Genomic DNA, 23,493 nt, shown 5'->3' on the forward strand with positions numbered 1-23,493 from the left:
TGGGGCCTCCTGGCTTCATCGCCCTCAGGCTCCATCAGCTTCCTCCTCAGGGCCTTCATCCGCCCCTTCCTCCTCTTCCTCGGGGGCTTCTCCTTCACCTTCATCCCCTTGGGGGTCCCCATCGTCCTCTTGGGGGTCCCCATTGTCCTCTTGGGGGTCCCCATTGTCCTCTTGGGGGTCCCCATTGTCCTCATGGGGGTCCCCATCATCCCCTTGGACGTCTCCATCCTCTTCCTCTTCCTCCTCTTCCTCTATGGGGCCTTCAGCCTCCTCCTCGGGCCCCTGCTCCTCCCAGCCACCAGGGGGCGCCAGGCGGCAGCAGGGGCAGTCGAGGCTGTGCGGGACATCGAAGTCTGGGGGGGGGGGAAGCCGCTAGGGGGCGCCCCAAGGAGCGGCTCCCATTGGTTGAACCCAGTAGGGGGCGCCCCAAGGAGCGGCTCCCATTGGTTGAACCCAGTAGGGGGCGCCCCAAGGAGCGGCTCCCATTGGTTGAACCCAGTAGGGGGCGCCCCAAGGAGCGGCTCCCATTGGTTGAACCCAGTAGGGGGCGCCCCAACGAGCGGCTCCCATTGGTTGAACCCAGTAGGGGGCGCCCAATGAGCGGCTCCCATTGGTTGAACCCAGTAGGGGGCGCCCCAACGAGCGGCTCCCATTGGTTGAACCCAGTAGGGGGCGCCCCAAGGAGCGGCTCCCATTGGTTGAACCCAGTAGGGGGCGCCCCAAGGAGCGGCTCCCATTGGTTGAACCCAGTAGGGGGCGCCCCAAGGAGCGGCTCCCATTGGTTGAACCCAGTAGGGGGCGCCCCAAGGAGCGGCTCCCATTGGTTGAACCCAGTAGGGGGCGCCCCAAGGAGCGGCTCCCATTGGTTGAACCCAGTAGGGGGCGCCCCAAGGAGCGGCTCCCATTGGTTGAACCCAGTAGGGGGCGCCCAATGAGCGGCTCCCATTGGTTGAACCCAGTAGGGGGCGCCCAATGAGCGGCGCCAATTGGTTGAACCCAGTAGGGGGCGCCCAATGAGCGGCTCCCATTGGTTGAACCCAGTAGGGGGCGCCCCAATGAGCGGCTCCCATTGGTTGAACCCAGTAGGGGGCGCCCCAAGGAGCGGCTCCCATTGGTTGAACCCAGTAGGGGGCGCCCCAAGGAGCGGCTCCCATTGGTTGAACCCAGTAGGGGGCGCCCAATGAGCGGCTCCCATTGGTTGAACCCAGTAGGGGGCGCCCAATGAGCGGCGCCAATTGGTTGAACCCAGTAGGGGGCGCCCAATGAGCGGCTCCCATTGGTTGAACCCAGTAGGGGGCGCCCCAATGAGCGGCTCCCATTGGTTGAACCCAGTAGGGGGCGCCCAATGAGCGGCTCCCATTGGTTGAACCCAGTAGGGGGCGCCCAATGAGCGGCGCCAATTGGTTGAACCCAGTAGGGGGCGCCCCAATGAGCGGCTCCCATTGGTTGAACCCAGTAGGGGGCGCCCAATGAGCGGCGCCAATTGGTTGAACCCAGTAGGGGGCGCCCAATGAGCGGCTCCCATTGGTTGAACCCAGTAGGGGGCGCCCAATGAGCGGCTCCCATTGGTTGAACCCAGTAGGGGGCGCCCAATGAGCGGCTCCTATTGGCTGCCTCCGCTAGGGGGCGCCTATTGATTCTCACCTAGGGGGCCCTCACCGCGGATCCCACCCCACATCACCCTCCCCAGCCCCATAGTCCCCTATAGACCCCCATAGAGCCCAAAGAACCCCCATAGCCCCCCCCATAGACCCCCATAGACCCCCATAGACCCCTCATAGCCCCCCATAGACCCCCATAGACCCCCCATAGCCCCCCATAGACACCCCATAGCCCCCCATAGACCCCCCTTAGCCCCCATAGACCCCCATAGACCCCCATAGACACCCATAGCCCCCCATAGACCCCCCATAGACCCCCCTTAGCCCCCATAGACCCCCATAGACCCCCATAGCCCCCCATAGACCCCCATAGACCCCCATAGCCCCCATAGACCCCCATAGACCCCCATAGCCCTCCATAGACCCCCATAGACCCCCATAGCCCCCCCATAGCCCCCCATAGACCCCCATAGACCCCCCATAGCCCCCCATAGACACCCCATAGCCCCCATAGCCCCCATAGCCCCCCATAGCCCCCCATAGCCCCCCCATAGCCCCCATAGACCCCCGATAGCCCCCCATAGCCCCCCCATAGCCCCCCATAGCCCCCCATAGACCCCATAGCCCCCATAGCCCCCCATAGCCCCCCATAGACCCCCCTTAGCCCCCATAGACCCCCATAGACCCCATAGCCCCCCATAGCCCCCCATAGCCCCATAGCGCCCCCTCGCGGTCCCGCCCTCACCCAGCGGCCCGGGCTCCTCCAGCCGCCGCAGCACCCGCAGCAGCTCCCCGAGGGCCGCTTCCCCCCGCGCATGCGCCATGGCCAGCACCCTCCGGGCCCAGCCCTCCGGGCCGCCAGGGGGCGCCAAAGCCGCCGCCGCCTCCGGCCCTGTCACGACCCCGGCCTCCAGCAGCGCCCGCAGCAGGGCCCGGGCCGGGACCCGCAGGAGCCGCAGCTCCAGAGCCGGGGCCTCCGCCATGGGGGGAGAGAGGCTCCTGCGGGGGTATGGGGCTCTATGGGGCTCTATGGGGTCTCTATGGGTCTCTATGGGGCTCTATGGGGCTCTATGGGGGCTCTATGGGTCTCTATGGGGCTCTATGGGGTCTCTATGGGGCCCTATGGGTCTCTATGGGGTCTCTATGGGTCTCTATGGGGCTCTATGGGGTCTCTATGGGGCTCTATGGGTCTCTATGGGTCTCTATGGGTCTCTATGGGGGCTCTATGGGGCTCTATGGGGGCTCTATGGGGCTCTATGGGGCTCTATGGGGTCTCTATGGGGCCCTATGGGTCTCTATGGGGGCTCTATGGGGCTCCATGGGGCTCTATAGGGGCTCTATGGGGTCTCTATGGGGTCTCTATGGGGGCTCTGTGGGGTCTCTATGGGGCCCTATGGGGCTCTATGGGGCTCTATGGGGCTCTATGGGGGCTCTATGGGTCTCTATGGGGGCTCTATGGGGCTCTATGGGGCTCTATGGGGTCTCTATGGGGCCCTATGGGTCTCTATGGGGTCTCTATGGGTCTCTATGGGGCTCTATGGGGCTCTATGGGGTCTCTATGGGTCTCTATGGGGTCTCTATGGGGCTCTATGGGGCTCTATGGGGTCTCTATGGGTCTCTATGGGGCTCTATGGGGCTCTATGGGGGCTCTATGGGTCTCTATGGGGGCTCTATGGGGCTCTATGGGGCTCTATGGGGTCTCTATGGGGCCCTATGGGTCTCTATGGGGGCTCTATGGGGCTCCATGGGGCTCTATAGGGGCTCTATGGGGTCTCTATGGGTCTCTATGGGGGCTCTATGGGGTCTCTATGGGGGCTCTGTGGGGTCTCTATGGGGCCCTATGGGGCTCTATGGGGCCCTATGGGGGCTCTATGGGGCCCTATGGGGGCTCTATGTGGTCTCTATGGGGCTCTATTGTTCTCTATGGGGGCTCTATGGGGTCTCTATGGGTCTCTATGGGGGCTCTATGGGGTCTCTATGGGTCTCTATGGGTCTCTATGGGGCTCCATGGCATCTCTTTGGGGTCTCTATGGGGCTCTACGGCTCCTTTAGAGCCCCATAAGTGACCCCTCAGCCCCATAGGGGCCAGCAGGGAGGGCCCATAGGGGATGACTCAGCCCCATAGAGGAGAGGGGCAAAGAGCCCCACGTGGGGCCAGGCCTGTAGCGGGCCCAAGCCCCATAGGGAATGGCATCTATAGGGCTCAGCCCCTATAGGGCCCCCTCCCACCCCATTGCCCCCCATACCTGCTATAGGGCCCGTAGAGACAGAGCTAACCTCATATGGGGGGGTTGTGACATCACAGATGGGCGGGGCATACGGGGGCGGGGCTTCTGCTATAGGACCCTATGGGCAGGGAGGGTACCTATAGGGATCTATAGGGTCCCTATGGGTGTTATAGGGGATCTATAGGGCATCTATAGGGGATCTATAAGGGTCTAAAGGTCCCTAGTGGGTACAGGGGCTGCTGCGGGTGCTGCTATAGGGTGTCTATAGGGTCCCCGTGGATGTTATAGGGGATCTATAGGGCATCTATAGGGGTCTATAGGGTGCCTATAGGTCCCTAGTGGGTACAGGGGCTGCTGCGGGTGCTGCTATAGGCTGTCTATAGTTTCCCCATGGGTGTTATAGGGGATCTATAGGGGTCTATAGGGTGCCTATAGGTCCCTAGTGGGTACAGAGCCTCCTGGGGGTGCTGCTTTAGGGTGTCTATAGGGTACGTACAGATGTTATAGGAGATCTATAGGGTATCTATCAGTGTCTATAAGCTGTCTATAGGGTGCCTATAGGTGCCTATGGGGGTCTATAGGGTGTCCATGGGTTGCCTATAGGTCTATATGGAGGTCTAGAGGGTGTCTATAGTGTTTCTATAGGTGTCTATGGAGGTCTATAGGGTGTCTATGGGGTGCCTATAGGTGTCTATGGGGGTCTATAGGGTGTCTATGGCATTCCTATAGGAGTCCATGGAGGTCTATAAGGTGTCTATGGGTGCCTAGAAACGTCTATGGGGGTCTATAGGGTGTCTATGGCACTCCTATAGGAGTCTATGGAGGTCTATAGGGTGTCTATGGGGTGCCTAGGGGTGTCTATGGGGGTCTATAGTATGCCTATGGGTGTCTATGGGGGTGTATAGGGGGTCTATGGGGTGCCTAGGGGTGTCTATGGGGGTCTATAGGATGCCTATGGGTGTCTATGGGGTCTATAGGGTGTCTATGGGGTGCCTAGAGGTGTCTATGGGGGTCTATAGGATGTCTATGGGGGTCTGTAGGGGGTCTATGGGGTGCCTAGAGGTGTCTATGGGGGTCTATAGGATGTCTATGGGGGTCTATAGGGGGTCTATGGGCTGCCTATAGACCCCTATAGCCGCCAATGGGCTCTCCCTCCCCCTCAAGCCCCGCCCCTTCCTTAGCCCCGCCCCTTACCCCCCTCCCCTCCCCTTTCCCGCGGACGCTACCACCCGCAGCCCTCACGTGGGGGGGGTCCCCACGCCCCCCCCCCCATTGGTCCGCTCCGGCCGAGGCTATAAAAGGCGGGCGGGCGGCCGGGGGCTCAGTGCGGGCGCCACGTGGAGGGGGAGCGGAGCCGCCATGGCCTCTAACGGTACCGAAGCGGGGGCCCTTTCCCCGGGGAAGGGCTCCACGACCACGGGGGAGGGCTCCAGCACCCCCGGCCCCACGGTCCTTAACGCGGTCGGTGCCCCCTGGGGCCCGGGATTGCGGGCCATAGCGGTTGAATGGGGAAGGGGGTGGAAACGGGGCGGGACGCCCGTTTTTCGCGTTTATTTGGCGTTTTAGGAGCGTTTTGCATCGGGATGGGGGGGTTCGGGTGGTTTTAGCGGTGGTGCGTGCGTTCGGATGGGTTTAGTTGAGGTTATTACGGGGTTTTTAGGGGGGAGGGGGTGCTTCCCGCCTCATTCGTTAACCCGTTAACGAGATGAAGCGTTTTAGTCACGAATCGCCGTTTACCGCGCTCGATTTGCCGCAGTTTGATTCATTTGATCGCGATTTAACGCTTTATAACGGATGAAAGGAGGGGAATGGTGGGGGGGACTCAGCAGACAAAGCCTCTCCCCCCGCGCCGCGCATCGCCGCCCTAAAAGACCCCAAACCGCTTCATTTAACCCCAAACCGCCTCATTCCGAAGGGGATTTGAGGGGGTTTATTGATTTTGGAGGGGGTTTATGGCGTTTATAACGGGGCGCGGACGCGGTTTTACCTCACCCATTCTGCCGCCATTTTGTGCCGCCTTTTCCTCCTGCGCCACCGCCGCCGCCATTTTGTGCGCGGCGGGCGGGGGCTGCGCATGCGCGGCGGCGCTGCCGCAGTGCCACATCCGGGTCTCTTCGCGCCTCAGTCGGACCTCTTTTGAAACCTCCTTGGTTTTGCGCTTAAAAAGCTCGTTTTCGGTTAAAACAGGCGTTACTTGACGTAAGTGAGGAGGAGGTGAGGGAAAAAGCGGCCGGATAGCGTCGGGGAAGGGGTGTGGGGCGCGCAGCCCGCCCTTTTTGGGCGGTTCCGTGAGGGAAAGCGCTCTTGCTGCTATGTCTGTGAGGGGAAGTGTGGTGGTTGGCCTTAAGAAGAGGCAATTGGGTGGTTTTGGGGGGTAAATGGGCTGAATCGGCTGCTTTGGGCCTTAAATGGGTTGTTTTGTGGCTTAAATTGGTCGCTTTGTGCCCAAAATGAGTCATTTTGTAAGCACGTAGCCACTTTGTGCCCTGAAGGCAGCACTTAGGGCCCCAACCAGCCACTTAGTGCCCGAACCAGTCCCTTTCTGCCCTAAAGGGCCACCTTGTGCCCCAAAAGGCCTCTTTGTGCCCCGAAGGCCGTACTTTGTGCCTTAAACTAGTCATTTCTTGCCCAAAATTGGTCAGTTCGTGCCCCAAAAGGCCCCTTTTTGCCCTAAAGGGCACGTTTTATGCCCCAAACAGCCACTTGGTCACTTTTTGCCCTAAATTGGCCACTTTCTGCCCTGAATCTCCTGCTTTCTGCCCTAAATGGCCACTTTGTGCCCCAGAAGGTGGCACTTTGTGCCCAAACTTGGTCACTTTGCTCTAAATCCGCTACTCTGTGCCCAAACTGTTCACTTTTTGCCCAAATCAGTCCCTTTGTGACTTAAGTGGCCGCTTTGTACCCAAAATCAGTCACTTTGTGCTCTAAATGGCCATTTTCCGGCCCAAAAGGCAGCACTTTGTGCCCCAAATCGGTCCCTTTTTGCCCTAAATCTGCTATTTTGTGCCCCAAATCAGGCCCTTTGTGCCCTAAACGGCCACTTTGTGCCTTAAAATCAGCCACTTTGCGCCCAAAATCACTCTTTGTGTCCAAAACCGGTCGGTTTGTGCCTAAAATGACCATTTTGTGCTCCAAAAGGCAGCACTTTGTGCCCCAAATCGGTCCCTTTTTGCCCTAAATCTGCTATTTTGTGCCCCAAATCAGGCCCTTTGTGCCCTAAACGGCCACTTTGTGCCTTAAAATCAGCCACTTTGCGCCCAAAATCACTCTTTGTGTCCAAAACCAGTCGGTTTGTGCCTAAAATGACCATTTTGTGCTCCAAAAGGCAGCACTTTGTGCCCCAAACGGCCACTTTTTGCCTTAAAAGCATCCCTTTGTGCCCAAACCGCTCATTTTTTGCCTTAAATTCGCTCTTTTGTGCTTGAAAGCAGTCATTTTGTGCCCAAAATCAGTCCCTTTGTGCCCTAAATGGCCACTTTGGGCCCAGATTGGTCACTTTTTGCCCTACATCTGCTACTTCGTGCCCCAAATGCGCCGCTTTGTGCCTAAAACCAGTTCCTTTATGCCCAAATTAGCTTCTTTGTGCCGTAAGTGACCACTTTGGGCCCCAAAAGCCACCACTTTGGGCCCCAAACGAGTCCCTTTTTACCCTGTTTCCGCCGTTCTTACGTTTTATAGCCAAACACCCCCAATACCCCTGTTTTCCACCCCAAAATCACTTACATTTAGGTGGATTTGGGCCCTTTTCAGCCCATTAACGCTCTCTTTATGCCCTTTGCTCCCCATAGACTACAGCCAGACGGCGACGCAAAGGTACGTGCTTACTCTCTCCCTTTCCCCCCCCCAACCACGCCAGCGTGGGGATGGTTTTGGGGTGAATTCATGCCGGTTTGGGTCTGTTGTGCAGCTACGGGGCCTACCCCACGCCGCCAGGCCAGGGCTACTCGCAGCAAGGCAGCCAAGCCTATGGGCAGCAGAGCTACAGCGGCTACAGCCAGGCCCCGGATGCGGCCTATGGGCAGAACAGCTACAGCTCGTCCTATGGGCAGAGCCAGAGCAGTAAGAGCATCCCTGCATCCCTGCCGTTATCCCCTTGGGATTGGATGGGGTGATGCTGTTGGGGTTCAGTGGGGTGGTCTTATTGGGGGTGAATGGGCTGGGGTTATTGGTATGGATGAGATGATCCGGTGGGAGTGAATGGGATGATGCCATTGGCGTGGAAGGGGTGATCCCGTTGGGATGGGCTGATCCAATTGGGATGATCCCATTGGGATTGAAGGGGGTGATCCTATTGGGGTTAGTGGGGTGATTGTATTGGGATGAATGGGCTGATCCCATTGGGCTGATCCCATGGGGATGAATGGGCTGATCCCATGGGGCTGATCACGTCGGCATGAATGTGGTGATCCCATGGGATTGAATGGGCTGATCCCATTGGGATGAATGGGCTGATGCTATGGGGATGAATGGGCTGATCCCATTGGGCTGATCCCATGGGGATGAATGGGCTGATTCCATTGAGCCGATCCCTTTGGGATGAATGGGCCGATCCCATTGGGCTGATCGTGTTGGGGTGAATGGGCTGATCCCATTGGAATGAATGGGGTGATCCCATTGGGATGAATGGGCTGATTCCATTGGGCTGATCCCATTGGGATGAATGGGCTGATTCCATTGGGCTGATCCCATTGGGATGAATGGAGTGATCCAATTGGGCTGATCGCATTGGGATGAATGGGCTGATTCCATTGGGCTGATCCCATGGGGATGAACGGGCCGATCCCATTGGGATGAACGGGCCGATCCCATTGGGATGAACGGGCCGATCCCATTGGGATGAATGGGCCGATCCCATGGGATTCCCTCCGGCCATGCCCAGGTTACAGCGCTCAATCCACACCCCCGGCCTACGGCAGCACCGGCGGCTACGGCAGCGGCGGGCAGGGCTCGCAGAGCTCCTACGGGCAGGCGGCGGCGTATCCCGGCTATTCCCAGGCCCCGAGCGCCGGCTCCTCCTCGGGAAGGTGGGGATGGGGCGGGAATGGCCTGGATTGGGGGGAGAATGGGTCATTTTCGGGGGAAAATGGGTCATTTTGGGGGGAAATGGGTCATTTTGGGGGGAAATGGGTCATTTTGGGGGGAAACGGGTCATTTTGGGGGGGAAACGGGTCATTTTGGGGGGAAATGGGTCATTTTGGGGGGAAATGGGTCATTTTGGGGGGAAATGGGTTATTTTGGGGGGAAATGGGTCATTTTGGGGGGAATGGGTCATTTTGGGGGGAAAATGGGTCATTTTGGGGGGAAATGGGTCATTTTGGGGGGAAAACGGGTCATTTTGGGGGGAAAATGGGTCATTTTGGGGGGAAATGGGTCATTTTGGGGGGAAATGGGTCATTTTGGGGGGAAAATGGGTCATTTTGGGGGGAAAACGGGTCATTTTGGGGGGAAAACGGGTCATTTTGGGGGGGAAATGGGTCATTTTGGGGGAAAATGGGTCATTTTGGGGGGAAATGGGTCATTGTGGGGGGAAAATGGGTCATTTTGGGGGGGAATGGGTCATTTTGGGGGGGAAATGGGTCATTGTGGGGGGAAAATGGGTCATTTTGGGGGGGAAATGGGTCATTTTGGGGGGAAATGGGTCATTTTGGGGGGAAATGGGTCATTTTGGGGGGGAATGGGTCATTGTGGGGGGAAAATGGGTCATTTTGGGGGGGAAATGGGTCATTTTGGGGGGAAATGGGTCATTTTGGGGGGGAATGGGTCATTTTTGGGGGAAATGGGTCATTTTGGGGGGAAATGGGTCATTTTGGGGGGGAAATGGGTCGTTTTGGGGGGGAAATCGGTCGTTTGGGGGAGAAGTGGGTCATTTTGGGGGGGAATGGGTCATTTTGGGGGGGGAAATGGGTCATTTTTGGGGAAAATGGGTCGTTTTGGGGGGAAATAGGTCTGTTTTGGTAGAAATTGGGTGGTTTGGGGGGAAATGGGTCATTTTTGGGTGGAAATTGGGCTTTTTTGGGGGAAATAGGTCGGTTTTGGTGGAAATTGGGTGTTCTGGGGGGGAAATGGGTCATTTTGGGGGAGAAAGAGCCCATTTTGGGGGGGGAAATGGCCCTAAATTTCCTTTTGGGTTAAAATAATGGGCTTTTGGGTGAAAACAAGGCTGTTTTGGGTCAAAACGACGCCTTTTTGGGTGAAAACTCCCACACTTCCGGGTCAAAATGACGGGCTTTTAGTGCCAAGCGCCGCACGTGTGGGTCAGAGGGCCCCGCTTCCCTTTTGGGCTAAACCCACCCCGTTTTGGTCCATTCCCCGCAGCTACAGCAGCAGCTCGCAGAGCTCCAGCTATGGGCAGCCCCCCAGCAGCGGCTACAGCCACCCGTCGAGCTACAGCGGGCAACAGCCCTCCTACAGCCAACAGTCGGCCTACAACCCCCCCCCCAGCTACAGCCAGCAGAGCCAGTACAGCAGCAGCTCCAACAGCGGTCAGTTTGGGGGCAAAAAACCCCGGTTTGGGGTAAAACCCGCCCCATTTTGGGGGGAAAACCCCCGATTTTTGTGTGTAAGCTTCTAATTTGGGTCTAAAAAATGCTAATTGTGGTAATTCTGGGGTAAAATTCCTCAATTTTGAGGTAAAGCTGTTTAGTTTTGGGGTAAAAATGTCTTATTTTTATCAAAAACACTAATTTTAGTGGAAAAAGTTGTATTTCTGGAGAAAAAAAGGTTTGGGGTAAAAAACCCCTGATTTTGGGGTAATCCCTCCTAATTTTACTTGAAACCCCCCAATTTTGGGGAAAACCCCAGGTTTTGGGTAAAAAAAACTTGTAATTTTGAGTGCAAAACCCCAATTTTGGGGTGAAAAATGCTAATTTTGGGGAAAAAACCTAGGGTATGGGTAAAAACGCCTGATTTTGTGGTAAAAATTGCTGATTTTGGGGAAAAAACCTAGGGTTTGGGGTAAAAAATGCCTATTTTGGGGTAAAAAAATGCAAATTTTGGGGGAAAAAATGCTGAATTTGGGGAAAAACCATGAGTTTTGGGGTAAAAAATGCAAATGTTGGGAAAAAAAATGCTGATTTTGGGGAAAAAACTTGGGGTTTGAGGTAAAAAAATGCATATTTTGGGGCAAAATGGTATTTTGGGGGTAAAGCTGATTTTGGGGGAAAAATGCTGATTTTTGGGAAAAAACGTAGGTTTTGGGGTAGAAAATGCTCATTTTGGGGTAAGGAATGCTGATTTTAGGGAAAAAACCTAGGGTTTGGGGAAGAAAATGCTGGGTTTGGGGGAAAAAATGCTTATTTTGGGAAAAAACCTAGGTTTTGGTGTAGAAAATGCTGATTTTGGGGAAAAAATGCTAATTTTGGGAGAAAACCTAGGGTTTGGTGTAGAAAATGCTGATTTTGGGGAAAAAAATGCTGATTTTGGGGAAAAAAATGCTAATTTTGGGAAAAAACCTAGGTTTTGGTGTAGAAAATGCTGATTTTGGGGAAAAAAATGCTGATTTTGGGGGAAAAAATGCTAATTTTGGGAAAAAAAGGAGGTTTTGGTGTGAAAAATGGTGATTTTGGTGTAAAGGGCCCTTTGTTGTGTCCCGGCAGGCAGCAGCTACAGCCAGGAGCAGGCGGGGCTGAGCGGCGGCGGCGGCGGGTACCAGGAGCAGGGCGGCTACGGGGCCCAGGCGGAGCGCAGCCGCGGCCGCGGCGCCTACAACCGCGGCGGCTACGACCGGGGCGGCCGCGGCAACCGGGGCGGCCGCGGCGGCGGCGGCAGCACCATGGGGTAGGTGTGGGGGGGGCACCGGGGGGGTCCCGGAAGAGGGGATTTGGGTCCCAAGGTGTGAAAGTGGGGAGAAAAAGGGGGTTTTGGGGTCGAAAAAGGGGGTTTTGGGGTCGAAAGGTGTGAAATTGGGGAGAAAAAGGGGGTTTTGGGGTCGAAAGGTGTGAAATTGGGGAGAAAAAGGGGGTTTTGGGGTCCAAAGGTGTGAAATTGGGGAGAAAAAGGGGGTTTGGGGGTCGAAAGGTGTGAAAGTGGGGAGAAAAAGGGGGTTTTGGAGTCAAAAAAGGGGGTTTTGGGGTCGAAAGGTGTGAAAGTGGGGAGAAAAAGGGGGTTTTGGGGTCAAAAAAGGGGGTTTTGGGGTCGAAAGGTGTGAAATTGGGGAGAAAAAGGGGGTTTTGGGGTCAAAAAAGGGGGTTTTGGGGTCCAAAGGTGTGAAATTGGGGAGAAAAAGGGGGTTTGGGGGTCAAAATGAGTAAAATTTTGGGGAAAAGGTGGTTTTTGGGTTAAAAAGCAGGAAATTGGGGGAAAAAAAGGTGGTTTTGGGGACAAACCCTGGTGGTTTTGGGGTTAAAATGCAGGAAATCAGTGCAAAAAGGTGTTTTCTGGGTGAAAATGCACAAAATTGGGGGAAAAAAGGTGGGTTTTGGGTCAAAACGTGTAAAATTCAGGGGGAAAAGTGGGTTTTGGGTCAAAAAAGGTGTTTTTTGGGTCAAACCCCACAGAGCTTATGGGGAAAAAGGTGGTTTTTGGATCAAAACGCTTGAAATCAGGGGGAAAAAGGTGGATTTTGAATGAAACCCCCTCAGATTTTGGGGGGAAAAAGGTGGTTTTTGGGTCAAACCCTCTGATTTTGGGGGAAAAGGTGGATTTTGGATCAAAACGCATGAAATCAGGGGGAAAAAGGTGGTTTTCGAGTGAAACGCCTCCGATTTTGGGGGGAAAAAGGTGGGTTTTGGTTCAAACCACGTTAAATTGAGGGGAAGAAAGCGGTTTTTTGGTCACACCCCACGGATTTTTGGGTGAAAAAGAGTGGGTTTTGGGTCAGAACACGTAGAATGGGGTGAAAAAGGTGGATTTTGAGTCAAACCCCGCAGATTTTGGGGGAAAAAGGTGGTTTTTGGTTGGAAACACGTAAAATGGGGGGAAAAAAGGTGGTTTTGGGGTCACCCCCTGCAGATTTTGGGGTGAAAAAGGTGGTTTTTGGATCAAAATGTGTAAAATGGGGGTGAAACAAGAGGTTTTTGGGTCCAAACGCAGAAGAAGTTGGGTTTTGGATCAAAATGTGTAAAACCAGGGGGAAAAAGGTGGAGTTTGGGTCACCCCCCCCGCATTTTGGGGTGAAAAAAGGTGGTTTAGGGGTTAAAAAGCATGAAATCTGATGGAAAAAGGTGGTTTTGGGGTCACTCCCCCCGCTTTTGGGGTGAAAAAGGTGGTTTTTGGGTCAAAACGCATAAAACCAGGTGGAAAAAAGTGTTTTTTAGGTCACCTCCCCTCCCCAAACTTTGGGGTGAAAAAGGTGGTTTTTGGGTCAAACCGCATAAAATCGGGTGGAAAAAGGTGGTTTTTGGGTTGCCCTCCCCAATTTTGGGGTGAAAAAGGTGGTTTTTGGTTCAAAACGCATAAAACCAGGTGGAAAAAAGTGGTTTTTGGGTGTGTCCCCCCCAGTTTTGGGGTGAAAAAGGTGCTTTTTGGTTCAAAACGCGTAAAATCAGGTGGAGAAATGCGGTTTTTGGGTCACCGTCCCCCAATTTTGGGGTGAAAAAGATGGTTTTTGGTTCAAAACGCATAAAACCGGGTGGAAAAAAGTGGTTTTTGGGTGTCCCCCCTCAATTTTGGGGTGAAAAAGGTGCTTTTTGGGTCAAAATGCATAAAACCAGGTGGAAAAAAGTGGTTTTTGGGTGTTCCCCCACAATTTTGGGGTGAAAAAGGTGCTTTTTGGGTCAAAACGCATAAAACCAGGTGGAAAAAAGTGGTTTTTGGGTGTCCCCCCACAATTTTGGGGTGAAAAAGGTGCTTTTTGGTTCAAAATGCATAAAACCAGGTGGAAAAAAGTGGTTTTTGGGTCACCCCCCCCAATTTTGGGGTGAAAAAGATGGTTTTTGGGTCAAAACGCATAAAATCGGGTGGAGAAACGCGGTTTTTGGGTCACCGTCCCCTAATTTTGGGGTGAAAAAGATGGTTTTTGGTTCAAAACGCATAAAACCGGATGGAAAAAAGTGGTTTTTGCGTGTGTCCCCCCCAATTTTGGGGTGAAAAAGGTGCTTTTTGGGTCAAAACGCATAAAACCGGGTGGAAAAAAATGGTTTTTGGGTGTCCCCCCCCCGATTTTGGGGTGAAAAAGGTGCTTTTTGGGTCAAACGGCGCGCCAAAGAACCCGGTTGGGGAGCAAAAGGTGACTTTTGGGGAGCCTCCGGTGCCGGCTGGTGGGGTTTGCCCATATATGGGCGTTGTGATGAGGTCACTGCAGTCGGCAAGCCGCAGCGGTTTTGGGGTGAAAAAGGCCCTTTTTGGGGCCGGTGCTGCGGTGAGTATTCTGGGATGCGGCGGCGGGTGCTTTGTTTTGTGCTGCTTTCTGTTAACGAAACCTCTGCCTTTTGTGTGCTGCAGGTGTGCAAAGGCAGCGAAACCCCAGCCCTGCTTTTGGGTTAAAAACAGGCAGAAAAGGGCAAAACCGGGCGCAAATAGTTGGTAGAGTGCGGACCCCCCCCCAAAAAAACCACCCCCAAACCCCCCCTTTTAAACGCAAAACGCGATGGAAATGGAGTCAGAGGGGGGTGAAACCCTCGGTTTTTGTTAACCCCCCCCTCCGCAAGGGGGTTTTTGGGGCAAAACCCGCCAGAATTGGCGCTTTTTAACGGACCCGACTGGAGCCGCTCAACGCAGAGAGACCCCAGCGGCAACGGATGGACCCCCCCCCCCCGTTTCTTATCCCCCCCCCCCCTTGTTTAAAGCACCCAAAAAGGCTGCTTTTTGCCCCAAAGGACCCGTTTTGGGGTGTTTTGCTCGTTTTGTGGTGTTTTCGCCCCCGTTTTGGGCTCCAAAAGCTTCATTTTCTTCCCCTTTATCTCCTCAGCGGTGGTGAGCGTGGTGGCTTCAATAAATTCGGTGGTAAGTGGCAGAGCGGGGCCTCCGAGCCCCAAAACCTGAGTAATTTGCCTCAAAAGTGGGGGTTTTTGGTCACCGTGGGCGTTTTGGCCTCCAAAAAAGCCGGTTTTTGGGGGTGGGGGGGGCAAAACCCAACCCCCCCCCCTCCTCTCCCCCCCCGTTCAGGTGCAAAGGAGGTGGAAATGGTGCGGTTTGGGCGGAAAAGCGGCCAAAGGAGGAGTTTTGGTGTGGAAGGAGGGGGAAAAGGAGGTGGAAATGAGGGAAATGGAGAAAAATGGGGTGAAAAGGGGAAAAATGAGGTGAAAATGGGGAAAATGAGGCCAAAATGGAGAAAATGAGGTGAAAATGGGAAAAATGAGGTGAAAATGGGAAAAATGAGGTGAAAATGGAGAAAATGAGGTGAAAATGGAGAAAATGAGGTGAAAATGGGAAAAATGAGGTCAAAATGGAGAAAAATGAGGTGAAAATCGGAAAAAACAAGTTGAAAATGGAGAAAATGAGGTGAAAATGGGAAAAATGAGGTCAAAATGGAGAAAAATGAGGTGAAAATCGGAAAAAACAAGTTGAAAATGGAGAAAATGAGGTGAAAATGGGAAAAATGAGGTGTAAATCAGAAAAAATGAGTTAAAAATGGAGAAAATGAGGTAAAAATGGGAAAAATGAGGTGAAAATGAGAGAAATGAGGTAAAAATGAAGAAAATGAGGTGAAAATGGGAAAAATGAGGTGAAAATGGGAAAAGAGGAGTTAAAAATGGACAAAATGAGGTGAAAGTGAGAAAAATGGGGCAAAAGTGAAGAAAATGAGGTGAAAATTGGAAAAAAGGTAAAAATGGAGAAAAATGAAGTGAAAATGGGAAAAACGAGGTGAAAATGGAAGAAATAAGGAAAAAGAGGAAAATGAGAAAAAAGAGGGGAAAATGGGAAAAATGAGGTCAAAAAGAAGCAAAAGAGGTGAAAATGGAGAAAAACAAGGTGAAAATGAAAAAAATGAGGTGAAAATGGGAAAAATGAGGTGAAAATGAGGTTAAAACTGAAGAAAACAAGGTGACAATGGGAAAAAACGAGTTAAAAATGAAGAAAATGAGGTGAAAATGGGAAAAACCAAAGTGAAAATGGAGAAAATGAGGTGAAAATGGGAAAAATGAGGTAAAAATGGAGAAAACAAGATGAAAATGGGAAAAATGGGGTGAAAATGGAAAAAACGAGTTAAAAATGAAGAAAACGAGGTGAAAATGGGAAAAAACGAGTTAAAAATGAAGAAAATGAGGTGAAAATGGAGAAAACAAGATGAAAATGGGAAAAAACGAGGTGAAAATCGGAAAAACGAGGTGAAAATGGGAAAAACGAGGTGAAAATGGGAAAAAACGAGTTAAAAATGAAGAAAACGAGGTGAAAATGGGAAAAACAAGGTGAAAATGGGAAAAAACGAGTTAAAAATGAAGAAAACGAGGTGAAAATGGGAAAAACGAGGTGAAAATGGGAAAAAACGAGTTAAAAATGAAGAAAACGAGGTGAAAATGGGAAAAACAAGGTAAAAATGGGAAAAAACGAGTTAAAAATGAAGAAAACGAGGTGAAAATGGGAAAAACCAAAGTGAAAATGGGAGAAACGAGGTGAAAATGAGAAAGAACGGTTAAAAACGATAAAGCAAGCGGTAAAAGCCCTAAAATGGCCGGGTCAAAATGAGGAGAAACGGTAAAAAAGAGGCGTTTGGGGGATGCAAAGGGGACTGCGCTGCTTTTAGCCCCCCGCGTGCGCGGGAAGCGCTGCGGGTTTGGGTGGAAAAGCAAGGATTTTGGGTTCTTGGCCCGAGTGCCGGGCACCGGAGGTTGGTGCTGCCCGAGGCGGCTCGGAAGGCACTGAACCAAAAAGGCCGGGTTTGCCCCCAAAACCTGAGTCGTAGCCAAAAAGCGAGCGTTTGACCCCAACTCGGAGCCGTCCGGGGCTGGTTTTGAGGTGAAAAGCGGGGGTTTTGGAGCTGCCGAGGGTACTCAGGTGACACCGGACCCCCCCCTTGCCGTGCTGCGCCCCCAAAAAGGGGGGTTTTGGCCCCAAAAAGGGGGTTTTTGGCCCCAAACTGGGCTGTGGGGGGAGGGGGGCGTTCACGCTGTGCTGTCATTAATTAGCGGCGGGGTTAATTAATGCTGCCTTGTGTTGCTCTTTGCATGTGCGCCCGAAGGACCCCGGGACCAAGGGCCGAGGCATGATGCGGGTAAGGGGTTAATGAGGGGTTAATTGGGTCAATTAGGGGTTAATTGGGTCCATTAAGGGGTCATTGAGGGGTTAATTGGGTTACTTAAGGTGTCGTTAAGGGGTTAATTGGGTTAATGGGTCATTAAGGGGTTAATTGGGTTAATTAAGGGGTCATTAAGGGGCTAATGAGGGGTTCATTGGGTTAATGGGTCATTAGGGGGTTAATTGGGTTAATTAAGGGGTCATTAAGGGGCTAATGAGGGGTTCATTGGGTTAATGGGTCATTAGGGGGTTAATTGGGTTAATTAAGGGGTCATTAAGGGGCTAATGAGGGGTTCATTGGGTTAATGGGTCATTAAGGGGTTAATTGGGTTAATTAAGGGGCTAATGAGGGGTTAATTGGGTTAATTAAGGGGTTAATTGGGTTAATTAACGGGCTGTTAATAGGTCATTAAGGGGTTATTCAGGGGTTAATTAAGGGGTTAATTAGGGGTTAATTGGGTTAATTAAGGTGTCAGTAAGGGGTTAATGATGTTTTGGGGTAATTGGGTTACTTAGGGGTCATAAAGGGTTTAATCAGGCGTTAATTGGGTTAATTAAGGGGTTAATTAGGGGTTAAGTTGCTTAATCAAGGGGTCATTAAGGGTTTAGTTAGGGGTTAATTGGGGTCTTGAAGGGGTTAATTAAGGGATCAATAAGGGGTTCATGATGTTTTGGGGGCCATTGGGTGAATTAGGGGTCATTATGGGGTTAATTGGGTTAATAGGTCATTAAGGGTTTAATTAGGGGCTAATTGGGGTCTTGAAGGGGTTAATTAAGGGATCGTTAAGGGGTTAATGAGGTTTGGGGGATAATTGGGTTAAGGGGGGTCATTAAGCGGTTAATTAAGGGGTTAATGGAAGTAAGGGGGTCATTAATGTGTTTTTTAGGGGGCTAATGGGGTCAGGAGGCTTAAATGGGGGCTAATGAGAAGGTTAATTGGGCATTAGGGGGATAATGGGGAAAAGGGGGGTCATTAAAGGGTTGATTATGGGGTTAATTGGGATTTAAGGTCATTAAAGGGTTCATTATGGGGTTAATTGGGGTTGGGGGTCATTAAGGGGCTCACTGGTGGGTTAATGAGGTTTTGGGGGCTAATGAAGGGCCAGAGGCTTAATTGAGGGCTAGTAAGAGGCAAAGGGGCATGAAGAGGTTAATTAGGAAGAGCTGCTTAATTAATGAGTTAATGAACATTAATTACGCTTCCTGTATTGGAATGTTAATGGGGGTGGGGGGTGGTGATGACAGAGGGGGAGGGTTACCAACAGTGGCATTCATTAAGCCTTAATGGCAGGGCTTGACGAGGCAGGAAGAGGTTAATGAGAGGGCTGGGGGGGTTAATGAAGGTGTGTTAATGAGTGTTAATTAGCGCTAATGAGCCGTGTCCATGCAGGCGACCAGGATAACTCGGACAACAACACCATCTTCGTGCAGGGCCTGGGCGAGAACGTCACCATCGAGTCCGTGGCCGACTACTTCAAGCAGATCGGCATCATTAAGGTGGGTTGGGGCCCTTAGCGTGTTCTTAGCATGTTCTTAGCGTGTTCTTAGCGTGTCGGTCGCGTGTTGCGTGACAGCAAGCACGTGGGTTGGTGTCATGGGGGAGGGATGCGGCAGCCACTTGGCTGATGGAGCGTGTTGGCGTGTTTTTAGCGTGGTGTTAGCATGTTCTTAGTATGTCCGTCGCGTGTTGTGTGGCTCCATGTCTTTGGGGAGTGATGCGGGAGCCATTCGGGTGATGGAGCGTGTTGGTGTGCTCTTGGTGTGTTCTTAGCATGTTCGTAGCGTGTCTGTCGTGTGTTGCGTGCCATCAAGCCCGTGGGTTGGTGTCGTTGGGGAGGGATGCGGCAGCCACTTGGCTGATGGAGCGTGTTGGCGTGTTCTTAGCATGCTTTTAGCATGTTCTATCATGTCCCCAGCATGTTCTTAGCGAGTTCTATGTGGCGTCAAGCATGTGGCACCAGCCGCCCTTAGTGTGTTCTTTCCATGTCCTTAACACGTTGCTGTGTTTAGCATGTTCTTAACGTGTTCCTCACATGTCCTGCATCCTCATAGACCACCCAGTGGGACCTCTCTCCATCACCACCCATCTTTAGCATGTTCCTACATGTACACACGTTGCTGTGTACTTAGCATGTTCTTAGCATGTTCTTTACATGTTCCGTGTTCTCCTACCTCCCCAGTGTTGCCTTTCTCCATCCACACCCACCCTTAGCACGACCACTCTGTGGCCTTAACTCATTGCGATGTCCTTAGCGTGTCCTTAGCATGTCCTTAGCGTGTTGTTAGTATGTTTTATGCTCTCATACGCCCCCAGTGTCGCCCCTCTCCATCCCCACCCCCCCTAGCACATGCTCTCCATGTCCCTAACACGTTGCTATGCACTTAGCGTGTCCTTACCATGTCCTTAGCATGTTGTTACCATGTTCTATACTCCCATACCCCCCAATGGCGCCGCTCTCCATCCCCACCCGTTCTTACCATGCTCTTTTCATGGGTTTAACACGTTGCCCTGTCCTTAGCATGTCCTTAGCATGTCCTTAGCATGTTGTTACCATGTTCTATGCTCCCATACCCCCCAATGGCACTCCTCTCCATCCCCACCCACTCTTCCCATGGGTTTAACACGTTGCCCTGCCCTTAGCGTGCCCTTAGCGTGTCCTTAGCGTGCCCTTAGCGTGTCCTTAGCGTGTCGCCTGCCTTGCAGACCAACAAGAAGACCGGGCAGCCCATGATCAACCTGTACACGGACCGCGAGACCGGCAAGCTCAAGGGGGAGGCCACGGTCTCCTTCGACGACCCCCCCTCAGCCAAAGCCGCCATTGACTGGTTCGATGGTAGGCCCTGACCCCCCCCTTTTACCCACGTCCCCCCCCAAAACCGAACTCATTTTGGGTCAAATTCACCCCTTTTTAGGCAAAGAGTTCTCCGGCAACCCCATCAAAGTCTCCTTCGCCACCCGGCGCGCCGACTTCAACCGCGGCGGGGGGGGCGGCCGGGGGGGCCGTGGCCGCGGAGGTGAGCCCCAAAAGCGCCTCTTTCCGCCCCAAAATCACCCCTTTTCACCCCCAAAATCCTTCTTCCTACCCCAGGCTTGCCCCTCTACCCCAGAATCCCGCTTTTCCCCCCAAAATCGCCCCTTTTCACCCCAGAATTGTTCTTTCTCACCCCTAGAATCACTGCGTTTACCCTAAGATCGCTTCTTCTCACCCCAAAATCCCTCTTGATCACGCCAAAAGAGCACTTTTTCACTCCATAGTCCCTCTTCTCACCCCAAAATCCCTCTTTTCACCCCAAAATCAGCCCTTTTCACCCCAAAATCAGCCCTCTTCACCCCAAAATCAGCCCTTTTCACCCCAAAATCAGCCCTTTTCACCCCAAAATCAGCCCTTTTCACCGCAAAATCCCTCTTTTCACCCCAAAATCAGCCCTTTTCACCCCAAAAACCCTCTTTTCACCCCAAAATCAGCCCTTTTCACCCCAAAATCCCTCTTTTCACCCCAAAATCATCCCTTTTCACCCCAAAATCCCTCTTTTCACCCCAAAATCCCTCTTTTCACCCCAAAATCCCTCTTTTCACCCCAAAATCAGCCCTTTTCACCCCAAAATCCCTCTTTTCACCCCAAAATCCCTCTTTTCACCCCAAAATCAGCCCTTTTCACCCCAAAATCAGCCATTTCACCCCAAAATCAGCCCTTTTCACCCCAAAATCCTTCTTTTCACCCCAAAATTCCTCTTTTTACCCCCAAATCACCCGGTTTCACCCCAAAATTGCCTCTTTTCACCTCAAAATCCCCCTTTTTCACCCCAAAATCATCCCTTTTGTTACCTAAACCCCCCCTTATTTCCCCCCAAACCCCTCTTCCTCCCTTTTCCTTGCCCAAAATCCCCTTTTTTCCCCCCCAAACCCCTCTTCCCCCCTCTTTTTTGCCCAAACCCCCCTGATGTCCCCCCAAATTCCCTCTCCCAGGCCCCATGGGCCGCGGTGGCTTCGGCGGCTCCGGTTCCGGCTCCGGTTCCCGGGGCGGTTTTCCCAGCGGAGGCGGTGGCCAACAACGAGCCGGAGACTGGAAATGCCCCAATCCGTGAGTCCCAAACCCACCCCCACCCCGTGACGTCACCCGTGACGTCACCGGTGACGTCACCCATGACCTCCTCCCCCCCCCAGGGCCTGCGAGAACATGAACTTCTCATGGCGGAACGAATGCAACCAATGCAAAGCCCCCAAACCCGAGGGTCCCGGTGGCCCCCATATGGGCAAATACCCCGGGGGGGGCGGCGGCGGCAACCGCGGCGGGGGCAACCATATGGGTACGTATAGAGCTCTAGAGGGGTGGTGACGTCACGCCGGGCGCTCGGTGACGTCATGGCGGCGGCGGCGTCCTATAGGAGGAGGCGGCTTCGGAGAGGAGCGGCGCGGCGGGCGCGGAGGCTTCGAGCGCGGCGGCTACCGGGGGGGCCGAGGAGGGGAGCGAGGGGGCTTCCGAGGAGGAAGAGGAGGAGAGCGAGGAGGGTTCGGGCCCGGCAAGATGGACTCGAGGTATGGGGCTGGGGGGGGGTTCTATAGGGGGCGATGGGACCTATAGATGGGGCCCTGTTCACTCTGGGCCCTACTGAGGGCCATTGTTCACTCTGGGCCCTATAGATGGCCATTGTTCACTCTGGACCCTATAGATGGCCATTGTTCACTCTGGGCCCTATAGATGGCCCTTGTTCACTCTGGGCCCTATAGATGGCCATTGTTCACTCTGGACCCTATAGATGGCCATTGTTCACTCTGGACCCTATAGATGGCCATTGTTCACTCTGGGCCCTACTGATGGCCATTGTTCACTCTGGGCTCTATAGGTGTCCATCATTCACTCTGGGCCCTATAGATGACCCCCGTTCACTCTGGGCCCTGCTGATGTCCCTATAGGTGCACTGGGGTCCCTATAGCTCCTCCCTATTGATGTCCCTATAGATGACCCCTGTTCACTCTGGTCCCTACTGATGTCCCTATAGGTGCTCTCCGGTCCCTATAGCTCCTTCCCATTGATGTCTCTGCTCTCTCCATAGGGGCGACCACCGGCAGGACCGCCGCGAGAGGCCATACTGAGCCCCCTGCCCCCTATAGCCCCCCCTATACCCCCTATATCCCCCCCCCATGTTTTGTATTGAAGCTCTTCCCCCCCCCCCTCTGTTTTTAACCCCCCTTCCTACCCCATTAAAGGCGTCACTGGGGGGGGGGAGGAGCCACCTGATTGGTCGCTTCGGGCCGCGCCTCGCGCTCTGATTGGTCACCGCAGGCCGCGCTGCACGCTGATTGGTGGGTTTGGCCCCCTCATTACAGGGTGTGCCTAATGAGGCGCTTCCGGGGCTCATTAAGGCGCTGATGTGGCCCAGGGTGGGGCTTGGCCCCTTCCGCTGCCCTCGGGGCCTATGGGGCACCTATAGGGGGATCTATAGGGGACCTATAGGTCCCAATGGAGACCTTAAAGGGGGGGGGGCTGTAGGACCCTGGAGGGTGTCTATAGGGGCTCTCAGGTCCTAAGTTCCTCTATAGGCGCACTATAGGGCCTAGGGGGGTTCTATAGGTCCCGCTATAGGACCCTAGTGGGGATCTATAGGGGTATGGGAGGGTGTATAGAGGCTATAGGGTTTAAAAGGGGTTCTTTAGGAGGCAGGGGTGTTGCGCATGGACCTTATGGGAGGTAAGGGGGGCTGTATAGGGGACGATGGTGAGGTTCTATAAGACACTGGGGTGCTCCATAGCGTCTCTATAGGGACCCCAGTGTGCTCCATAGGAGCCGAGGATGCTCCATAGCGTGTCCATAGCACCCCTGAGTGCTCCATAGGCTCTCTATAGCGCACCAGGGTGCTCCATAGGGTATCTACAGGACCCTGGGGTGCTCCATAGGGTCTGTAGGGTCCCAGATGGGGGTCCTTAGGCTGTCTATAGGACCCCAGGATGGTCTATAGGGTCTTACAGGGGGGTCTTTAGGCTCTCTGTAGCACTCTGTGGTGGTCTATAGGATCCTATAGGGGGGTCTTCAGGCTCTACAGCACCATAGGATGCTCCGTAGGGTCTTAGAGGAGAATCTTTATGCTCTCCATAGGACCCTATGCTGCTCCATAGGCTCTCTATAGCACTCCAAGGTCCTTTATAGGGTGGTCTTCAGGCTTTCTATAGCACCCCCTGATGCTCTATAGGGGGGTCTTTCAGCTCTATAGCACCCCATGGTATTCTGTAGGATCCTATAGGGGGGTCTTTAGGTCCTATAGCACCCCATGGTATTCTGTAGGATCCTATAGGGGGGTCTTTAAGCTCTATAGCACCCCATGGTGCTCCATAGGGTCCTATAGGGCGGTCTTCAGGCCCTATAGCACCCCATGGTATTCTGTAGGATCCTATAGGGGGGTCTTTAGGCCCTATAGAACCCCATGGTGCTCCATAGGTTCTCTATAGCACCCCAGGATCATCCATAGTGGGGGGGGTCTTTACCCCCTATAGGGCCCAGGTGCGTGTCCGAGGGGGGCGTGGCCTAGGGGAGGGGGCGTGGCCTAAGGAGTGG

The 23,493-nt window shown here is 53.4% G+C and overlaps 2 protein-coding genes across 2 annotated transcripts; one reads left to right on the forward strand and one right to left on the reverse strand.

Moving 5' to 3' along the window:
* Positions 1–24: 24 nt before the first annotated feature.
* Positions 25–3,906, reverse strand: NOL3 (nucleolar protein 3; the record flags this gene model as incomplete). The annotated part of the gene is made up of 3 exons (XM_080639811.1): positions 3,848–3,906; positions 2,347–2,600; positions 25–353 (listed from the first exon to the last, which is right to left on the reverse strand). The coding sequence occupies exons 2-3, from the start codon at positions 2,582–2,584 to the stop codon at positions 25–27; spliced, it is 567 nt and encodes a 188-aa protein (XP_080495937.1). The 5' UTR covers positions 2,585–2,600; positions 3,848–3,906.
* Positions 3,907–5,047: 1,141 nt separating this feature from the next.
* FUS (FUS RNA binding protein) lies at positions 5,048–23,439 on the forward strand. Its single transcript, XM_080639816.1, has 15 exons — positions 5,048–5,201; positions 7,618–7,642; positions 7,737–7,888; positions 8,709–8,853; positions 10,145–10,311; positions 11,425–11,605; positions 14,676–14,710; positions 16,887–16,919; positions 18,333–18,439; positions 19,647–19,776; positions 19,856–19,957; positions 20,910–21,024; positions 21,108–21,250; positions 21,329–21,479; positions 21,998–23,439. The coding sequence occupies exons 1-15, from the start codon at positions 5,189–5,191 to the stop codon at positions 22,035–22,037; spliced, it is 1,539 nt and encodes a 512-aa protein (XP_080495942.1). The 5' UTR covers positions 5,048–5,188; the 3' UTR covers positions 22,038–23,439.
* Positions 23,440–23,493: the final 54 nt, after the last annotated feature.

This window comes from Psittacula echo, assembly GCF_963264785.1.
Source record: "Psittacula echo genome assembly, contig: SCAFFOLD_46, whole genome shotgun sequence".
Classification (NCBI taxonomy): Eukaryota; Metazoa; Chordata; class Aves; order Psittaciformes; family Psittacidae; genus Psittacula; species Psittacula echo.